General features: G+C 44.6%; 1 protein-coding gene across 1 annotated transcript; it reads right to left on the bottom strand.

Moving 5' to 3' along the window:
* Positions 1 to 4,092: 4,092 nt before the first annotated feature.
* On the bottom strand, positions 4,093 to 15,824 carry LOC148366514 (uncharacterized). Its single transcript, XM_088336972.1, has 9 exons — positions 15,563 to 15,824; positions 14,734 to 14,994; positions 13,737 to 13,870; positions 13,527 to 13,663; positions 9,827 to 9,920; positions 8,459 to 8,788; positions 6,655 to 6,820; positions 6,476 to 6,600; positions 4,093 to 4,857 (listed from the first exon to the last, which is right to left on the bottom strand). Exons 1-9 carry the CDS (start codon positions 15,738 to 15,740, stop codon positions 4,531 to 4,533), a joined length of 1,752 nt encoding a protein of 583 aa, XP_088193098.1. The 5' UTR covers positions 15,741 to 15,824; the 3' UTR covers positions 4,093 to 4,530.
* Between the last annotated feature and the right edge of the window lie 2,516 nt (positions 15,825 to 18,340).

The following is an 18,340-nucleotide window of genomic DNA, read 5'->3' as shown; positions in this document are numbered from 1 at the left end:
AAAAATGGATTGGTCTCTCAGGAGCCGTCCTCTCGTGGTTCAAATCCTACCTCTCAGATAGGACGCACTGTGTTAAATATGGTGAAACGACATCTGAGCCCTTTAATGTTACCTGCGGTGTTCCGCAGGGTTCAGTGCTCGGCCCCCTACTTTTCAACATTTACATGCTTCCATTAGGTGATATTATTCGCAAGTACAATATCAGCTTCCATTGCTATGCAGACGACACTCAACTATATCTTCCGTTGGAGGAATCTTCCACACTAAACTGTGGAAATTTGGAGGCCTGTCTCACTGAGATAAAAGAGTGGATGTCACTCAATTTCTTGCGTCTTAACTCTGAAAAGACTGAAATGTTAGTCATTGGTCCTTCTAAATGCCGGGACTTATTCTCAAAAACTGCTGTGAACATTGACAAATGTCACATCACACAGAGTGACTCAGTTAAAAATTTAGGTGTCATATTTGACCCTGATCTATCCTTTGAGATGCATGTAAAGAAAATTACTAGAACTGCCTTCTTCCATCTTCGCAACATTGCTAAAATCCGTTCAATACTGTCTCAGTCTGATGCGGAAACAATAATTCATGCATTTGTTACCTCCCGTCTCGATTACTGCAATGCACTACTCTCCGGTCTCCCGAAGTCCAGAATCAAGTCTCTTCAGCTAGTACAAAATGCCGCAGCGAGGCTTTTAACCAGGACAAAAAAGTACGATCACATAACACCGATTTTGGCTAACCTGCATTGGCTCCCAGTTAGCCAAAGATGTGACTTCAAAGTTCTCTTAGTATTGTACAAAATCATACATGGACTTGCTCCCTCTTATCTTTCAGATCTGATCTGCCACTATGTCCCGGTCCGAAGCCTACGATCTGAGAGTGCTGGTCTTCTGATGATCCCGAGAGCAAAGAAGTCTTCTGCTGGTTCGAGAGCGTTCTCCATCCGGGCACCGGTGCTGTGGAATGCTCTTCCCCCTGAGATTCGATCTGCAACCTCAGTGGAAATGTTTAAATCTAAACTTAAAACTCACTTCTACTCCATTGCATACGAATAACCTACTCCTCTTGTCGGTTGAAAATAGTTTGTGTAATATAGTGTAACAATCTGTGAAGCCCTTTGAGACTCTTCGTGATTTAGGGCGTCACAAATAAAAATGACTTGACTTGACTTGACTATTCCCAATCTCTCGTATCACCCATTTTCTTCATCTCTGTATTCCGCCAGGGAATGTTTTTTTCTATTTAAATTTGAACAGGTGAATAGTTGGACTTTGTTTGATCTCGTCTTGTAAATGGTTCCAAAGTTTGACTCCGCACACAAACATACACACACTTTTCCTGGTGGTTCTCACCTTTACGATTATGAATTTACGACAGCCCCTTAAGTTATAATTACCCTCTTTCCGAATGAAACATTTTTGGATGTTTTCTGGCACTGTGTTTTTGTTGACCTTAAATAGCAGTTGTGCAGTGAAACATTTGACTAAATCATCCAATTTTAATCATTTGGGATGCAGGAATAAAAAATGAGTATGATCTCGATATCCTACCCTGTGTATGGTTCAAATTGCACGTTTTTGGAGGATAAAAAGAGGCTGGAGTCAACTTTTGTCATGATTGCCCCAGACTTCTGCACAATATGTTAAGTATGGCAGAACTAGAGAACAATATCATAAATACAATGCATTATAGTTTAAAATGAATTTGGCTTTATTCATGATTGAAATGCTTTTAGATACTTTAGTTTGTACGTGTCTGATGTGTGTTTTCCAGCTTCATTTATTGTCTATTATGACTCCTAAAAACTTCATCTAAAACTATCGGATCACCGCGTAGAAAAGGACCACCTGTCTGTTCCATATGCCGTGGCTTTTTGACGGACTGGTTTTTGACCAACTAAAAAAAAATCACCCTGCCAAAAGTGCATCTTGCAAAAGAGATATCGATGTTTAATGTACATTTCGTGCCGCTGAACCGGGAAAACGAAAGGCATTGTTTTTGGTTCTGCCCTCTGTTCTAAAATGGGTTCCCATTCTTTTGGAAAGATACAAGTCAAAAAAAAACTTTCTAGTCGATCTTCTCTTCATCGCAGCCAAATTCTACATTCACAAATGCAAATCATTCCGAGGTGAATCGATCCATTCTCTCTCTTTCCCACAAGCAGAAAGCCATTCAGACCAATAACAGTTGCAAACCGTTTTTATGCAACTTGCTGTTCTCCCCTTTGGCATGTTTAATTTTCTGTCGTTTTTAATTCATTTTCTTTATTTGTATTTTGGTTTGTTGTACAGATTAAATGTACTATTTATTTATTTTTCTACTTTGGAAATACGACAAAAATACTACAGATATACCACCCAAAAAAATCAAAATAATTTTTCAAATCATATCGGATAAACAAACACAGATATGTTGTAGTAATCACTCACTAAAGGCAAAAATATTTGTTTGTTTTCCCTCCATCTTGTCACCCCGCCCCTAAAGAGAATGGCGCTCTCCAATTGGCTGTTTGCCTTCTGGTTCCACATCGGCCGACAGATGAGTCCATGAGGAGTGGGAAGTGCTCCCACCCTCGCTCGTCATTGGTCGAGGCTTCTTCACTTCTAGCCAATCGGAAATGGAAAAAGGCGCGGCTTAGAGGGGGCGTGCCCAATCAGGAGGCGAGGCACCCCTCCTCATGTGGTCTGATGCGCTCACTGCGTGTTGTCAAATTCAACGCCTTTGAATGGTCGAAAAGGGAAGCCCCGCCCCTCTTTGCCCCGCCCCTCTAGCAGGATATACGGGGGACGCGTTAGAGAGAAAAGATGAAGACGGAAAGAGACAAAGACAGAAAAATATTGAGAGAAAAAGAGAGATCGTGAGAGGTCGAGAGAGGGAGGGTGAAAGAGAGGGAAAAGAGTGAGCGTGAGGAAAGGGCAAATAGAGGGAACGGACGTGAGTCAGAAAAAAAGAAAGGGTGAAATTCAATATAAAATAGAAGGGTGAGGAAGAAATGCATCAAAAAGGAAAAAGACAAGGCCGGAAAAATAGAACCACAAAGTGAGGAAAAGAGAGAGAACGAGTGAGAGCGAGGAAGAAAAATACAGCTCCTGTTGCTTTGCGAGTGGCTGCGGCGACATCACGTGGACATCTTTAAGCCTGCTGCTCGTTTCCCTCATCTCTTCCGAACCGACCTGTCAAACGACTCCATTTATTCCTATTCTATTCCATATATACTGTCAATTGCAATTGCTTGTGCTCCTCTAGGTGTTGTCTCGCAGGCTGGATTGAAACCCTTGGTGGACCTGTTTCAGCCCCCGGACCGCATCTCTGACACATGTGTTGTCGTGTATTTTGTTGGATGTAAGTCGCTAAAGAATCCTCTATATGGAAGCTCATTCAACAATTTAGGTTCATTGTCGATACACGATGTTAAAAACCCACAGAAAAACAGTAAACATCCAGAAACACCGGCCGAGCACACAAAGCAATTGGATTGGGTGAGCGGTAGGAGAGGGCAGAGCAACGCACCAAGCGCATTTATATCTGCAACGAACGTAAAAACGCCTGTAACCTCGTTTGCAGTATTGTGACATTTTTACAAAAGAAATCTGCTTGCACCTTGTTTTGAAACTATGACTTACCCCCCCAAAAAAATGAAGGTCAAAATGGTCTCAAGTACCCGTGGCAGGGAGACAAGTGACATATGTTTTGATATTGTACATCTGGCATTATCTTATATCCATCTATCCATTATCTGCACGGCTTATCCTCAGTAGGGTCGCGGGGGTGCCGGAGCCCATCCCAGCCATCTTTGGGCAGTGGACACCGTGAACTGACAGACATCTCAGTCCCACCTAGGGACAATTTGGACCGGTCAATGAACCTGACATGCATATTTTTGAATTATGGAAGGAAACCAGAGTGCCCGGAGGAAACCCACGCAAGCACGGGGAGAATGGATTGTCTGCGCTTGAGAAGGCCTGTTGTTCCATCTGAAAGTGCAGAAAGTCAACGTTTAAATGGAGATTTAGCAAAGCTGTTCTGGTCACAGAGAGAGGACGACGATTTTGACACTTATGAATGATTGGTCAAAAATGTGAGCACCAATCTGTTTTGCACCAGCTCTTTATTCCTTTTTTCAAAATGTTGCTTTATCCGTGTGTTTTACTTTGTAATCGATACTCAGTTCAACTCACATTTGCTTCCGTTGTTATTTTTAAATACGCACACTGGTATACGCTCGTCTGTGTTGTTGCTGCAGCGGAGGGCACCCGCACCCAATTCTCAGGTGCGCCCTGTGCAGTGTTAAATATAGAAATCCAAGCAGCTACGGAGACTGCCCCTTTCAAGATGGCGGGCCCTATGCGGGTGAAAATACGGTAACTACCGTTTGGAAAAATTCAAAATTAAAATCTCATTCCGATTGAAAAAACAAACTGAAGTCAAGATCCTTGAAGACAGACAAGAGCGGGACAGTCCAAGACACGCGTCACAGTTGAAAAGTGGGTGTATTTTGCCCGGGCAAACTGCGCAACCGTGGAAGTGTCAAGAAAGCTCAAGGTTATTGACCCTGGCGCGTATGTCCTTGACTCGAGGACTCTCCTTGGAGGAGGCCACGTCGATGGCGTAGAAAGTGGTTTGGACAAAAGTATAAAAATTGAAGAGAGCCTGCTCGTAAGCCAGGCAGAAAACAAAATGGAGCTTGAAAAGTTGGTCGAAGGCGCCGGCCGCCGTCCCCGCCGCCAGGGGGAGGGGCTTACCGTCCAAGACCAGGAAGTAGGCCTCCACGCGGCTCTTTCTTTCTCCCACGCACAGCAAGAAAGGATGCGATTGGCCGGCGTTCTGCAGGAAGGTGTCCATGCATGTCCCCGCCTAAGACCAAAAGACACAAAGTTAGGAAAAAAATTTAAAAAATTGGGGAACGGCGTCCTTGCCTGGAAACGTGTTCACGCAGCAGTCTGGAATATGATGTTTTCCAGCATTTTCCCTGCTATACCGCGTCGACAACAAACTACGTTGCGTGCCCAAAATAATCAAACTCGGTTACATCTCAAAGATGGCTGTCTACTATTAGTGGACGCTCTATAACAATGGTTCCCAAACTTTTGCAGGCTGGCGCCCCCTTGCCTCCCCAGTGTATTACTGTTTGTTGAGTTTGTTCGGGAGTCAAAGCAATACAATACTGTACTTTTTGTACTGTATTTTTGGTTAGGCGTCCCAAGGCTTGCAGTGCTGCTAAAGGGAGGAGCAAAAACACAATAACCATGGATAAAAGCTTGCAGTGATCAAGAAATACAAATAAGGTACACGCTTAAGAATATGGGCATAACTCATTAACAACTGGGACTATTATTAAGAACATGGTGGCCATTAAAGCAAAGAACTCTTCTAGGGGCATCCACCCACCTATTCCACTGTACCAGCTCGAGTCATGGCACAGCTAAGGTAAATAAAATGTCCCATTTCTTTCACATGTTTCTATTTCTAATGTTAATTCATTCAACACATGGTTATTGCACATTCGTTGTACGTACTATATACTATCTTATTTTTTTTTTTTATCTGGGGTTCAGAGCTAAATCGCACAGGTTTCAAATATTAAATGGCCTTAAATTGCATGTTACAAGCTAAAGACCATTGAAGACGGAGGCGAAAAAAATTTAAATTAAGATACATGGACCCCTGGTGATGGTTTTTTACACTCACTGTCACTCTAATAGAACAAAGAATGACAAAAACGGGTGAAGACCACAATAACGGGTAACACGCTACGCTAAAATGCTAAGGCGTGCGAAAACATCGTTAGAAGTCAATCTGGCGATAAACAATCTTCATCATGTTGTTAACAATGACTATTGCGCACTTTTTAAAACACTGTCCCTTTAAAAAACAGAAAATGACAAAATCAATCAAAGAAAACCAAAATAAGGAGAACACACTATGCTACAATGCAAACCGTCGTTTAAATTAGGGGTCTCCAAGGTGGCGCCCCCTCAGGACCATTGAGGCGCCCGCTGACTTGTTCTGAAAATGGCTCATTGGGATTTTTAGTCCAACAATTTTTATTGGTTGAAACATTCTATTTAACCCTGTTTTTAATCATTAACATGGTAGTAACAACATAATACTATCAAAAGTTAATTTTTGCAAACATTGAAATCAACCAAGTTTATTTTAGCTAGCGATCTAGCTAGGTTTTTACTTTTTTTCTCGCATCATATATTATTTTTTTGGAGAGTTATCAAATTACAGTCTTGTTTCTAGTTATCCATTTTGTTGGCTTTTTAATCTTGAAGCCATCTATCTAGGAGCCTTACAGTTTTTGAACTGTTTACTATTCTGGCTTACATTTTAGCTATTTAGCAATCCATCTAGCTAAGTTGCTAGTAGAAATGCATCTGAAAGCAAATTAGTAACAAAAGTCGTAGCGCCGCTTCAAAAACAATTCTTACGGAGGACAATTGTTATTTCCAGAACAAACCGGCATCACCTTCATGAACTTGAGGAGACGCTCGGCAGCTTCCGAGGCGCTGATCTTTCCGTTGCCTTTCCCTTTCGCCGTGGGCGGCAGGATGTGAATCAGCAGCAAGATGGCCGCCAGGTCGTCGTCCCACTCTGACGGACGCACCGATCAGTGAGGAGCGCCGGCGATGACGCGGGAAAACTCACCCGAACTCCTCCGCGCGTCCCGCTCGGAGAAAAAGCGGTCCGATCGGGAGACGGGACGGAGGTCGCGGCAGACCCTCAGCACCCGCGGCTTGTAGAACGTCGGCCATTTGGACAGGAAGCGGCCCGAGACGTCTTCTCCGAAGAGCATGGCGAAGTCTTGCTCGATCTGGAAAACGGAAGGAGAACGTCGGAAGCGGTCCTCTCGAATCGCTTCCGAACCGAACGACGTCCTGCCGAGACGGAAGACTTGAGCTGACCCGCTAGGTTCCTGTGAGCTGCCCTGCTTTGGCTACCCCCCATCTAAAAGCCCTCTTGCGCACTTCATCCGGTTGGGACCGGGAAAGACCGTCCAGACTCGCATCGTTACACCCCGCAGCGCGAGCGGGCGGCCGAGACGGTATTAGACCAGGCACCGTCTTGGATAAGACGGACCTCTCCGCATCATGCTGAAAAAGGCTCCCCAGCTGAGCGTTCGATATTTTTAGCATTCGGAAAATATGGTTTTTTTACCAGCATAGGGCGCACGGTGGTAAAAGGCGCCGGTTCAATTTTGTATTTAACACTACACAGGGCGCACAGAGACCGTAGGGCGTGGACGCCATCTGCTGCGGCCGCTGTCGTGGCGAAAATGGCCTTCCCGGCGTGACGCGTCCCCCCCCCCTCCAAGCGTCACTAAAACTACTTTGCATTTGTCTTTTGGGGGGGGTGCAAGAGTAGAGCACGGATCATCTGCAGCTTATTTCACCAAAGTCAATCATTTCAACTCGCCAAAAGTGATTTCTAAAGGGGGGACAAAGTGCAATATCTCCGTGCTCCATTGTACCATTACATCCCCCACAAAGTCGTTTTAGTAACGTTTGCGGGAGGGGGACATTTCAACTCAGGGTGTCCTTTTCCCGGGGCGAGCATACGAGTATTTTGATTTTGATTGAGCATATTTGATTTATTTGAGCGTGCGTTGAAAAATATTGTAAGCATTCAATTCCACTAATTAGGACGTTTTGTTTTTATTCTAGATTGCTCTTGAATCTCCATTTTTTGAGGTTGCCGCATCAATTTGACTTGGTCATTTGGTAAATAGCTCTTATGCTGAAAAAGTGTGGGCGCCCGAGGTTTAACCTATCACAAGACACGAGGCAAAACTAGCTATCACATTAGATTTCATAAATTTCTTCTTATTTATCTTAGTACTTAATTCTGATGTTTTTTTATTGATCAGGAAGATATGTTTTAGAGCTATTTAGGGTTCCTTTCTGTACTTTTTGGGAGGACGGGAACAGAAAAATTCGTTTTCATCTATTCAGGGTTTGTGCAGCTTTTTTATGGCCAAATTCAAGCACTTGCAAGCTTTATTTACGGGCACAGAAAAGGGGCTGGGTGATAATGGAGTTCAGTACAAAAGAAAGAAAGTACTGTATGTAGAGAGAGAAGGAGAATGAGCAAAATTTGGACTCATTAAGATGGTCACGATTGCTCCGAAGTGCCTACAATCTATTCATCTTAGAGACTGCTGAGCTTTTGCTTTTTCTTTGACTTATTTTAATTGACATTTTTTCGTGTCTTAATCGGACGCCTTTCTAAACGGGTTCGAATAGAATTACAAATAGTTCTCGTTTTTGTATTTTATCATCTATAGCGCTGAAGAGTTCATACTTTGAATGTATATTTTCTGGTTTTGCATTTTCAGGGATTTTTGTGTTCATTCTGTCCCGGTGTGTAAAAAGCAAAAACCATTTTGTATTTGACTCCTTTCTTTGATAGATGTGTGAATTTTGGAATTTCTAGGTCATGCGTTTTTCCTCACCAGGCCCGGCGTGTCCAGGAAGCGGGGGAAATGCTCCAATAGGGAGGCAGGATTCTTGAGCTCTCGCAGGAGTTGTCGGCGGTGCTGGAAGGTGGCCTTCATGTTCTCCCGAACGAGCTCCGCCTCAGCGGATCCCTTCATGGCGCCCACGGCTTCGGCGCAAGGCGGGCCCGAAAGTTGCCCCGGCGCCGGGCGTTCTCGAGGGATTTTGGGTCCGCCTTCCGAAGCGGGCCTGTCTCTGGCCTTGACCCGGTAGGCGCTGTTGCGCTGCACCGTCTTCAGGCGGTAGGCCAGGTAGCCTTGCCCGCTCCGCCAGTCGTAGTAGTGTTCCTGATTGGGTCCGAGAGCAGAAGGGGCGGAGCTTATTCATTGGCGTTACACGGTCGAGTGTCGTATGAACTAAACGCAATCACCGTGTTTTTGGTCACCCTGAACCGAAATCCGGGCTTAAGTTCAAATCAGCCAAGCGTGATATGCTTTAAATAAAAGCAGCTGGTTGGAAGGGCTTGTTTTGAATACTTTTGGAGAATTGTTTTGAAAAATTCCGCAATCGTATGCCAATTCGCCTCACGTGTCCACAGAAAAAATGACCAAAGGAGGACTGTTTGAGTCAGCCCCTGGGCAATATATAAAAGCGAGATTTTCTCCTTTTGTGGACGACTTTGTATGTTGTTATGGAGTCTCTATCAAAAAAAGAAGCTGTTTCCCAGGGAATTTCAACAAAAGTAAGGGGGCGAGGTCCGAGGACCTGTTTGATAGAGTTTACATGCATTTACTCGCTTTTTTTTAACATGTATTCTGTTTTAATGTGGTAGATTTGTTCACTGACTACAGCCTTTGAATGCGTTGTATTTCTCATGTATTACATTTTACTGTGGGACTTTGGCTCACTGACCATCTTTTTCTCTCTTTTTCTCTTCCTCTCATTCTCACTCTCTACCCTTCTTTGTCATTCCCTTTCTCATAGTGTCTTCTCTTCCTCTTCATCTATCTTTCTATCTCCATTTCATTTACGTTTTCTATTACTCATTCTCACTTTTTCTTTCCTCTCCCACTTTCTCCATTTCTCTCTCTGTCTTGCTCTTTTACTCTCTCCCTTTCTCATTTTCTTTTTCTCCATTTATCGCTCTCCTTTTGTTTTGGTTCCATTACCTCCCTTTCTCCCCCTCTTTTTTCACTCTGCGTCTATCTTTGTTGCTCTCTTTCTCTTTTCTTCCTTCTTGCAATAATTATCCTGGTGGGAACATAGGGACAACATATTAAGTTGTACAAGAAAGGTTCTTTTTTGACAAATGTCATTCAAACGGAGTGTCTTTTGTGCTGAAAAAGGTTGAAAAAGATCGGGCGTTTGAGGGGCTAGCGACTCACGTAGCCGGTGGGCGAGGCCTGGTCTTTCAGATTGGGGAAGAGCGTGACAATCCCCAGGGCGTAGGTCATGCGGACGTCCACGGGGGGGACCCTCCTGGGCCGGGTCGGAAAAACAAAACGCAGCACAATTTCATTTGAGACGAGTGAGCCACGTAGGGCAAAAACGTCAAGTGACAGTGACTGATGACTAGAGAGGGTTGTAGCTTAGAGTGGAGCTCAAGTGTTTGCATTGGAGGAATACACACTACGGAAGCCCCAAGGAGACTACAAGAGAAAAAATCCCCAAACTCGTTTGCAGATTTTATTGATAAATTTAAGCCAGCGAGACGACATGCGGGCCACTCTTAATCCGGGCCGGCGAACAATATAGGGGGGCAGGCCAGCTGCAGCGACTAAAATAAGCCAATAATCGAAGTTGGTCAGAGCAGTTGCAAGTAGCTAAGTCTAGCAACTAACTGGTGATTGGAATGTGGATCCCCGTAAGGACAGAGCATCTCGGCTCATCGATCTCTCTGACGACATCATTTACCCTTTGGTGTATTTACAGAAAACAAATTAATCCAGGAACTATCGCAACACATACCGTCATTTCACAAGCGCGAGTCCGAGATTTTCTTCAAATGTTCGTGTAAGGCGGCTGACGTCGCCGAGGACGCCCCGAGACCGCTAGAGTGAAGTGGGCGTCACGGCTAAAGGGAAAAGTGTGGTCGTGTAACGAAAAGAACGGGCATGTGAATTATGCACAAGAAACCCTTAATATGGCAAAGAAAGGCACCTCCGCCGCACAATTTAAACCGGCAGCCATCACCTACGCGAGAGAACATGGAAAACGAGCTGGCGCCACAGAATACGAACGAATGGATGGTTCGCGAGCGGAGGAAGCCGGAAAACAAATTCCAACTGGCAAAGCAGACGCAGCTTAGCTTTAGCAGAAATAAGGCCACGTGGCCCGAATCGGAGGAAAGACTCGCTCGAGCCAACGACGTTTCGGCGGTCACCGTCCGGCTAAAAGCAGCACCGCCAGCTTGGGCCGAGGTGTCTGGCGGGACCGTCGTCGTTCCAGCTTTCGCAAAAGCCGGCGTCTTTTCCGAAAGGCCGCGCGGCACGGAGAGTCATTTTGAAAAGGACTCTGAAAGTGAAGAAAGCGACTTTTTTAATTGAGACTTGGCGAAGCTGGTCAAAAACGGAAGATGAGGTCTGTGGTGCTTTTGTTTGATATGGACTATCGGTCAAAATGTGAGCACCAAACTCAGTTTTGCACCAGCTCTTTATGACTTTATTTAGTTTTATCCATGCGTTTTACACAATACAGTTTAAGACAAACCTGATCTCCGGACTAAAGTCCATTTTGTTTCACAGTATGACCTTTGATAAATTCATCAAACTAATAATACTGCCTGTGTCCCATATGCCGCATATCCCACTTTGAATTGGTCTCCTTCACGCAATTAAGATCTTTGAGGTTTGTTTAGATGATCAATTTGTGGTGTGAATAATGGTTTCAAAACAAGGTGCGAGCAGTTTTCACAGAAAATGTCAGAAAATACTGAAAATGAGTAGAATTCTGAAGTATTTACCTTAAGCTATGTGATGTGGTCAGAGTTCCTACCTTGGTGCTCATTATTATTCCTCCATTTCATAGATGCCAATCTATCTATGCTGATTCAAATCTACGATGTTGATGATTTGCCACGTTTTCAAAACAAATATTCGCATTGAATAATACCCAGGAAATGGTCAAATGCAGATGTCACGCTTGCACGTGTATTCTGATGCATCTCATTGGCTAAGAGACAATAAAATCCTAATGACCTTTTTTCCTACCACCCCGAAAGGTAAAACGGTGCTACAGCTCGTGGTGGAAACCCAGTTTTACATTTGCCGCCTAGAAGTCACCCTTCCAGCCTTTCATGGTTTTAGATTTGCTTTCGGACCAAACTGAAAATTGTATTCATCGTCGTTTTTGTCAAAAGATTTTGGAGTCGGAAATTCGGCACATCGTTAGTGAGCGAGTGTCGAGTAGTGCCCCTAGCTACTTGGACTTCCTGCATATTGACCCTTTGCACGTGACGTCACGTTGCATTCGTGGGAATACGGAGCGCCGTCACGGACGGTGAAAGCGCCTGAGCGCATGACAGTTGAATAAGCAGTTGAGTTGAGACAAAATATCAGTAACTACCACAAGAGAAAATAACCACCACTTTTGACCATGGTCATTTCTTGCTGTGCAAATTGGCAAGGTTCTAAGCCCAATTCGGCATTTTATCATATCCCTTTTGATGTAAACGGAAGACGGCGATGGATATCTGCAATCCATCGGAGGGACTGGCAGTCCTCAAAGTACCTCAGGATTTATGCATTCCTGGCCAAATTGATGTCAAGTCTCAGGTTGTAGACACTCAACGTATCTAAAAATAAGCCGAGTGTGTCTGATGTCTATCTATCTAACCCGGTCATATCCCTCGAGAGGGGTGAGGGTAGATAGATGTCTGCTGTGGATAAACCCTTTGGCCTATTTAAAATGAGCATAAATGATAAACAATTTGAGCAGCTTTCAATTACAGTCGACTGGCACCCCAGATAAAACCAGGGTTGGGTAAGGTTACATTAACTTGATTACTGTCAACTACTTACGGATGGTTCGATGGATGAATATATGTACAAACAGGGTTGGGTGGGGTTACTTTGACTTGGTTGCCTTTGATTGCTTTTGGATTGCTCCAATACCAAATATGCTAATAAAAAGACAAAAGAAACTAAATATGAATAAAATGACTCAATTTTGTGCAGGCATGGGGAGTAACGGAATCCATGGAACGGCAAAAATGATGTTGGCAAACTGGATTTATTTTCATTTTGTTTCTGTCGCATTTTATGTTCGTTTTGCCGGAGATCAAAGAGATCAAAGCCAGGAGAGAAAGCTTACCGCGTGTTGTGAGTCATCATTTTATTCATATTTAGTTTCTTTTGTCTTTTATTAGCATATTTGGTATTGGAGTCATCCAAAAGTCCTGCGACTGGCTGGCAACCAGTTCAGGGTGTCCCCTGCCCACTGCCTGGAGATAGCTGGGATGGGCTCCAGCACCCCCGCGACCCTACTGAGGATGAGCGGTACGGATAATGGACGGATGGATGGTAATCCAAAAGTAATTATAAGTAATCAAGTTAAAGTAACCCTACCCAACCCTGGATAAAACATATTAACGCACACGGCTAAGGCTAGTGTCTTAGCTTTGCAATTATGCGGTGCCTCCCCCTGTAAGCGCAGAAACGCGTACCGGTAAGGACTGGTAAGCGTCCGGACTTTTATAAGCATTTAGATCGACGCCAGTGTCTAGGGAGGGATACTCCATTTACGATGGAGTGGTACAGATGGTGTGGACTATGTCAGGCAGACTGGACCATTTGGTTAGATGTGCGAATGTGTCAGGAGGAAGAGGGTATGGCTCGGTAGCTAGCCCTGCCATATAGAAACTTTTTGTGCTTTTGGACAAGGTGAGCCACTTCATCGGACGGCAGCACAGTATGACGTTGACTAGTCATTGCCAATAGTATAGCTTTGTTGTTGTTGACTCAAGTTGACAAGCCTCACCCACGGGCGCCGTCAAAAGAACGGCAATATATTTTGACGTTACGGCGCACAAAGTTGATGTGAGATCGAGTCCAACGACACACGGGAGTATGCGGCGAAGCATCGTACCCGTAACACGCGATCATATCCGCCACCAGAACGTTGACCAATTTCCTGCGAGTGCGATCCGAAAGGCCTTTGGTCTCCCGGTACTCCTCGCAGATGTCCGGGCCCTCCATGTTTTGCCGCAAGGCCTTGTGAACCACCTGCGAGGGGACGGCGGCGTGAGCCGGGTCGGCTAAAAAGGGAGCCCCGAAAGGGCCGACGGCTGCCGCTCACCTCTCTCGCCCGCTCGCTGTCCAGCGTTCCCTCGTCCAATGACCTCTTTCTGCGCTTGCCGGATCCCGCGTCGGAGGCCGACGAAGACGAAAGGTCCGTCCGACGGCGGGAAAACTCCGAGATGTTGTTCTCGGCTGAGGGCAGGAGTCATTCACAGCAATGACTACATTTCCATGCAGGCAAAAATCGCAGTGGAAAGCAAAATGTGGGTGGTCAATTCATTATTTTAACCATTTTCGACCAATTCAATTAAAAAGCCGAGGGACTATGCGCTGCAATAACAGCAGAATCATAGACCTCTTGTCGGCTCGCTGGCTTCGATCAAACCGAATTGCAGTTTCTCGAGCATCCAGGCTCCCAGCTTCTGTCTTGCCTGAAAGTCGGCTGGAGGTTATGTCCGTTCTGTCTGCCTAAAATGAACAGCACCCGTGTGGCAATGATCCATTATTCCCAATCCCCTATCTCTGCGAGCGGGGGCCCAACGGAAGGCACCTTTGTTGGAAAGCGTGCAGTCTGGCTCCGATCCATCCACTTCAGTTGACTATTGCCAAAAGCAGGGGTTTGCAGAGAGCATTTTTTGGGTTCGGGCCGCTGAAGCGTACCTTCGTGGCTCGCCTTAAATCCAGTATCCCCGGTCGACTATTGCTGGAAACAGGGGCCGAGAGAGCCAATTTGTGTGGTGCGTGGGATTCTTTCATGTATTTTCGACAACAGCAGCCGTGTGGCCAGGATCCATTATCCCTGATCAATCTGTAATATTGTTTCTTTCTGATCAGGCTCTTGCAGCATGCTATTTCGCCTATTTTTCAGATTTTCCCATATTGCAGTGGGGTTCCGGACCGCGTTCGTTTCGATAAACGAGGGAATACAATATATGTTGTTTAGAGGCGATCCTAAACGGCGTTCGGAAAATCAGCTTTATTGCGTGTCTGGTTGGTCCCAGAGTGCTTCGGGTTATACAAATAATGCATGAGGGAAACGAGTTTCGATTGCTTACCTTGGCAGTGGACCTCATTAATGTCGGCGGGTGGCAGCAGTACGACAGACTTCTCCGCTTGTTGCCAAGGAAACTGCGCACACTCCACTGGTTTCTCCTCGTCCTCTTGGTTATCAGCCATCACGGGAAAACTGGCGATATCTGAGCTTTCTTCTTCTACTACTTCTTCTTTAACGATGAGCTTAGAAAAATCAGAAAGGGAGGTGGCCTCTTGTGGCGGGGGGACAGAGGTCTCTGGACAAGTATTCAGCGGGTGGCCGTCTGCAACAGATAAACGTGAAAGCCGCTTTATTGCCTCAAAAGAATGAATGCGTAAGAGCAAACCACAATACATTCACACCACTTCTTAATTGCTTGCCACTTTCTTTAAACGCCTCATCCCCGCCACAATTTTACAGTAGGCATTGAAAAGTGTTCGAAACATATACGGATATTGCTGTTTGTTAGTTTTTGTATTGAACCTTTTTCATAGTAGAGGACAGTACTGTAGTGCTTCTGTGAGAGCAAACCCAGCGAAATGATTTTTTTGAACTAATATGCAAAAATAAAAAGTTATTTTGTTCCCACCTTAGAAAATACATTTAGAACAAAGTGATGGTGTAAAAACGTTTTCAGGTAAAAATAAATAAATAAATAAAAAGCGAGAATTAATGGACTAATATTACACACTGTCCCTTGAAGCCAAATGTCAATGTCTCAGTTGGTGAGTAAGTAGCACGATTGGCATGACGTATTTGAGCGCTAACAAGGTTCGGGGGTCTTGCTGAATAGTTTGCATTATCTGACGTTAAAAGAAGCTTTAAGAAAGAAAACGAAGCAAAAGAAGAACCTTGTGAGCGCAGCATCGCGCGGCTCCGGTAAAACGCTTGGAGCTGCCGCCGTTGTCCCTCGATTTCTTCCCGGGCACGACAAAGTTGCTCCTCGTAAGACTCGACACTTTTTTGAAAAAGGCCGAAGATTTCGTCGGCAGCCGCCAACAGTCTCGCTCGCACCAATTCTTGAAGCATTTTCTTTTGGAATGTGTCAATGTTGCCTCGTTAGCCAGTTTACTTGGTTCGGCAGAGGTGTTGACATATACTGCGCATGCGCTGCATATGTCAACTTCTACGGAAAGCCTCGAAAGACCAAATTATTCTGCTTTTAGTAAATCGAATTCAATCGTTTTAAAATACAAATTAAATTATAGAGCCCCTGATTTCAGGCAATGAATGACACTAAGAGAGCAGTATAAACAAATTCCGTGTACAACAAGGAAATAAAAACCCCTCCCCTTTTTTAATTAATTCATTTTTCAACCGTCTAATGAGCAAAGTGAGCTTCTTGAAAGGCATCCACGGTAGGTGTTGTCGAACTCATTTTAGCTCAGGGGCCACATCCTAGAACGGGTACCACACAAGTAGATTGGAGAGAAAGGGGAGGAAATAATGACAAAGACAGAGTTAGGGAGGGAGAGAAAGAGAAAGAAAGATAGTCAGAAATACATTCATTTTATATATCTATCTATCTATCTATATTATATATATATATATATATATATATATATATATATATATATATATATATATATATATATATATATATATATATCTCTATATCATCTCATCTCATTAGCTACACCGCTTATCCTCAGTAGGGTCGCGGGGTTGCTGGAGCCCATCCCAGCCATCACCGGGCAGTGGGCAGGGGACACCCTGAACTGGTTGCCAGCCAGCCAGCCGCAGGGCACACGGGGACAGACAACTCACTCGCTCATATTCCATGTGTTAATGTGTCAATCATCGTTTGAATCGGTTACTACCGGCGAAATATATTCGGAGCCGAAGCAGATGATCCGTTTTATCTATGCGGGCCTTTTAGGCTAAGGTGGGCCGTGAAAAAAGCCTGCAATTGGCCAAGTGTGGTGTCAATCAAAAGGTCAGAGATGAATATGAGAGAGAGAGAGAAAGAGCAATAGAAATAGAAGAAGAGAGATGGATAGAAATACACCGCCAGCCAATCCCTTTCTGAGTGGCTTTGCCAGGCTTTGGCAACATCAAGTGGACTTGTTAAAACATGCAATTAATACTTTCCTTGTGCTTCTCTTGGTGTTGACTCGCGGGCCAGATAAAAAACTTTGGCGGGCCTGATATGGATTCGAAGAAAATGTTTGGAGATACGGGCATCTTCCACACATGCGTACCTTTTTTAAAAAACACTATTTTGAATAAAACACATAAACAATTCCATACAAATATGCCACTAGAAAAATGTGTGACACTATAATACCCATAATCCAAATTCAAGCAAAGTCATGTTTATTTAGATAGATAGATAGATAGATATATAGATAGATAGATAGATAGATACACTGTTGTTTATTAACAGATGAACATGATGCCCTAGGGGTGCTTGTAGCGAAGTAGATGACGTCACGCCAGTCCAAAAATTCGACATCCCTGCGGCAGATGGAAAACTTTTCTTTGTGAAAATCCAGGGATACACCACCTCGTGTTAGCAAGTCCGCCTCCTCTCCGATTCCCCCCGGCTTTCGTGTCTCTGTTTAGCGGCGTTGAAGCCGGATTGCTCCGGGTAGCTCCGGGTGGCTACACGTTAGCGTCCGGAATTCTAAACGTGAGCCACGTTTCCGCAAAACACAGCAACTGCGCTCCCTGTGCGCTTCGGTGTTTTCCACCAGCACTCGATAATCTTATTTGGTCGTGAGTTCGCATTTACCATGATTACGGATGGTACCGAAGACTTATAACGCCGCTAGCCGCTTCGCTAGCTCCGGCTTTTCCTCCACGATAGGCCCCTTCATCACGCCGGCACGAGAATTCTTCAGGGCAAGGAGTTGAAATTCCTTGAATATACACATTTCTTGTGCGTTAAAACCCATGTCCATAGGATAGAAGTAATCCATAGTGTTGTTGTCAAAACGGGAAGAAAAAACACCGATTTGTTTGTGACGTCCTAAACCACAGGTGTCAAAGAGGCGGCCCGCGGGCCACATCAGGCCCGCTAAGGGATTAAATCCGGCCCGCGAGACAACACTCAGAGAAGCGCAAGAGAAGAACAAGCTGCAGGTTGAAATATCTCAACTTGATGTTGCCAAGGCCAGGTGCCTCTCACAAAGACACTGTACTTGTATTTATTTCTCTCTCTCTCTTTCTTTTCCACCCCTTTTGTCCCACTCTGTCCCTGTCTTTTTCACTCTGTGTCTTTTTACCTCTTTTTCTCTTCTTTTGTTGCTCTTTGTCTCTTTCTCTCTCTGTCTTTTGACCTCTTTTGCTCTAACTTTCGTTTTTTCCTTTTCTCTCTTTTCTCTTTCTCTTTTCATACACTTCGCGCTTTCTTTTATCCTTTCTCTCCTTCTGTCTTTCTATTTCTATTTGGATTTCTTTCTTCCTCTCCCTTTCTTTCCCCCCTCTCTCACAATTTTTTATCTTTTGTTTCTTATCCTCTCTCCCTCTCTCTCTTTCTTTGTCCCGCCCTCTCTCTCCTTTTCCCTCCCTCCCTCTTTCTCTTATTTCTTTATCTCTATTTTTCTTTCTCTTTAATGTACTAGTCCGGCCCCCGACAGAATGTTTGTTCTATCGTGTGGCCCCTGAGTTAAAATGAGTTTGACACC

The sequence above is a fragment of the Urocampus carinirostris genome, chromosome 5 (genome assembly GCF_059441175.1).
Source record: "Urocampus carinirostris isolate Australia breed hairy pipefish chromosome 5, RoL_Ucar_1.0, whole genome shotgun sequence".
NCBI lineage: Eukaryota > Metazoa > Chordata > Actinopteri > Syngnathiformes > Syngnathidae > Urocampus > Urocampus carinirostris.
Note: the sequence above shows the minus strand (reverse complement) of the source record. Positions and strands in the feature narration are given on the sequence as shown.

Bases quoted from the DNA above. Each gene is read 5' to 3' on its own strand.
- LOC148366514 (XM_088336972.1), bottom strand. From the start codon at position 15,740: ATGCTTCAAGAATTGGTGCGAGCGAGACTGTTGGCGGCTGCCGACGAA. The intron at 6,601-6,654 runs GTGAGTTTTCCC...TGCGTCCGTCAG, and splicing joins GGACGCGCGGAGGAGTTCGG to AGTGGGACGACGACCTGGCG. The intron at 4,858-6,475 runs GTGATGCCGGTT...TTTTGGTCTTAG, and splicing joins GTCTCCTCAAGTTCATGAAG to GCGGGGACATGCATGGACAC.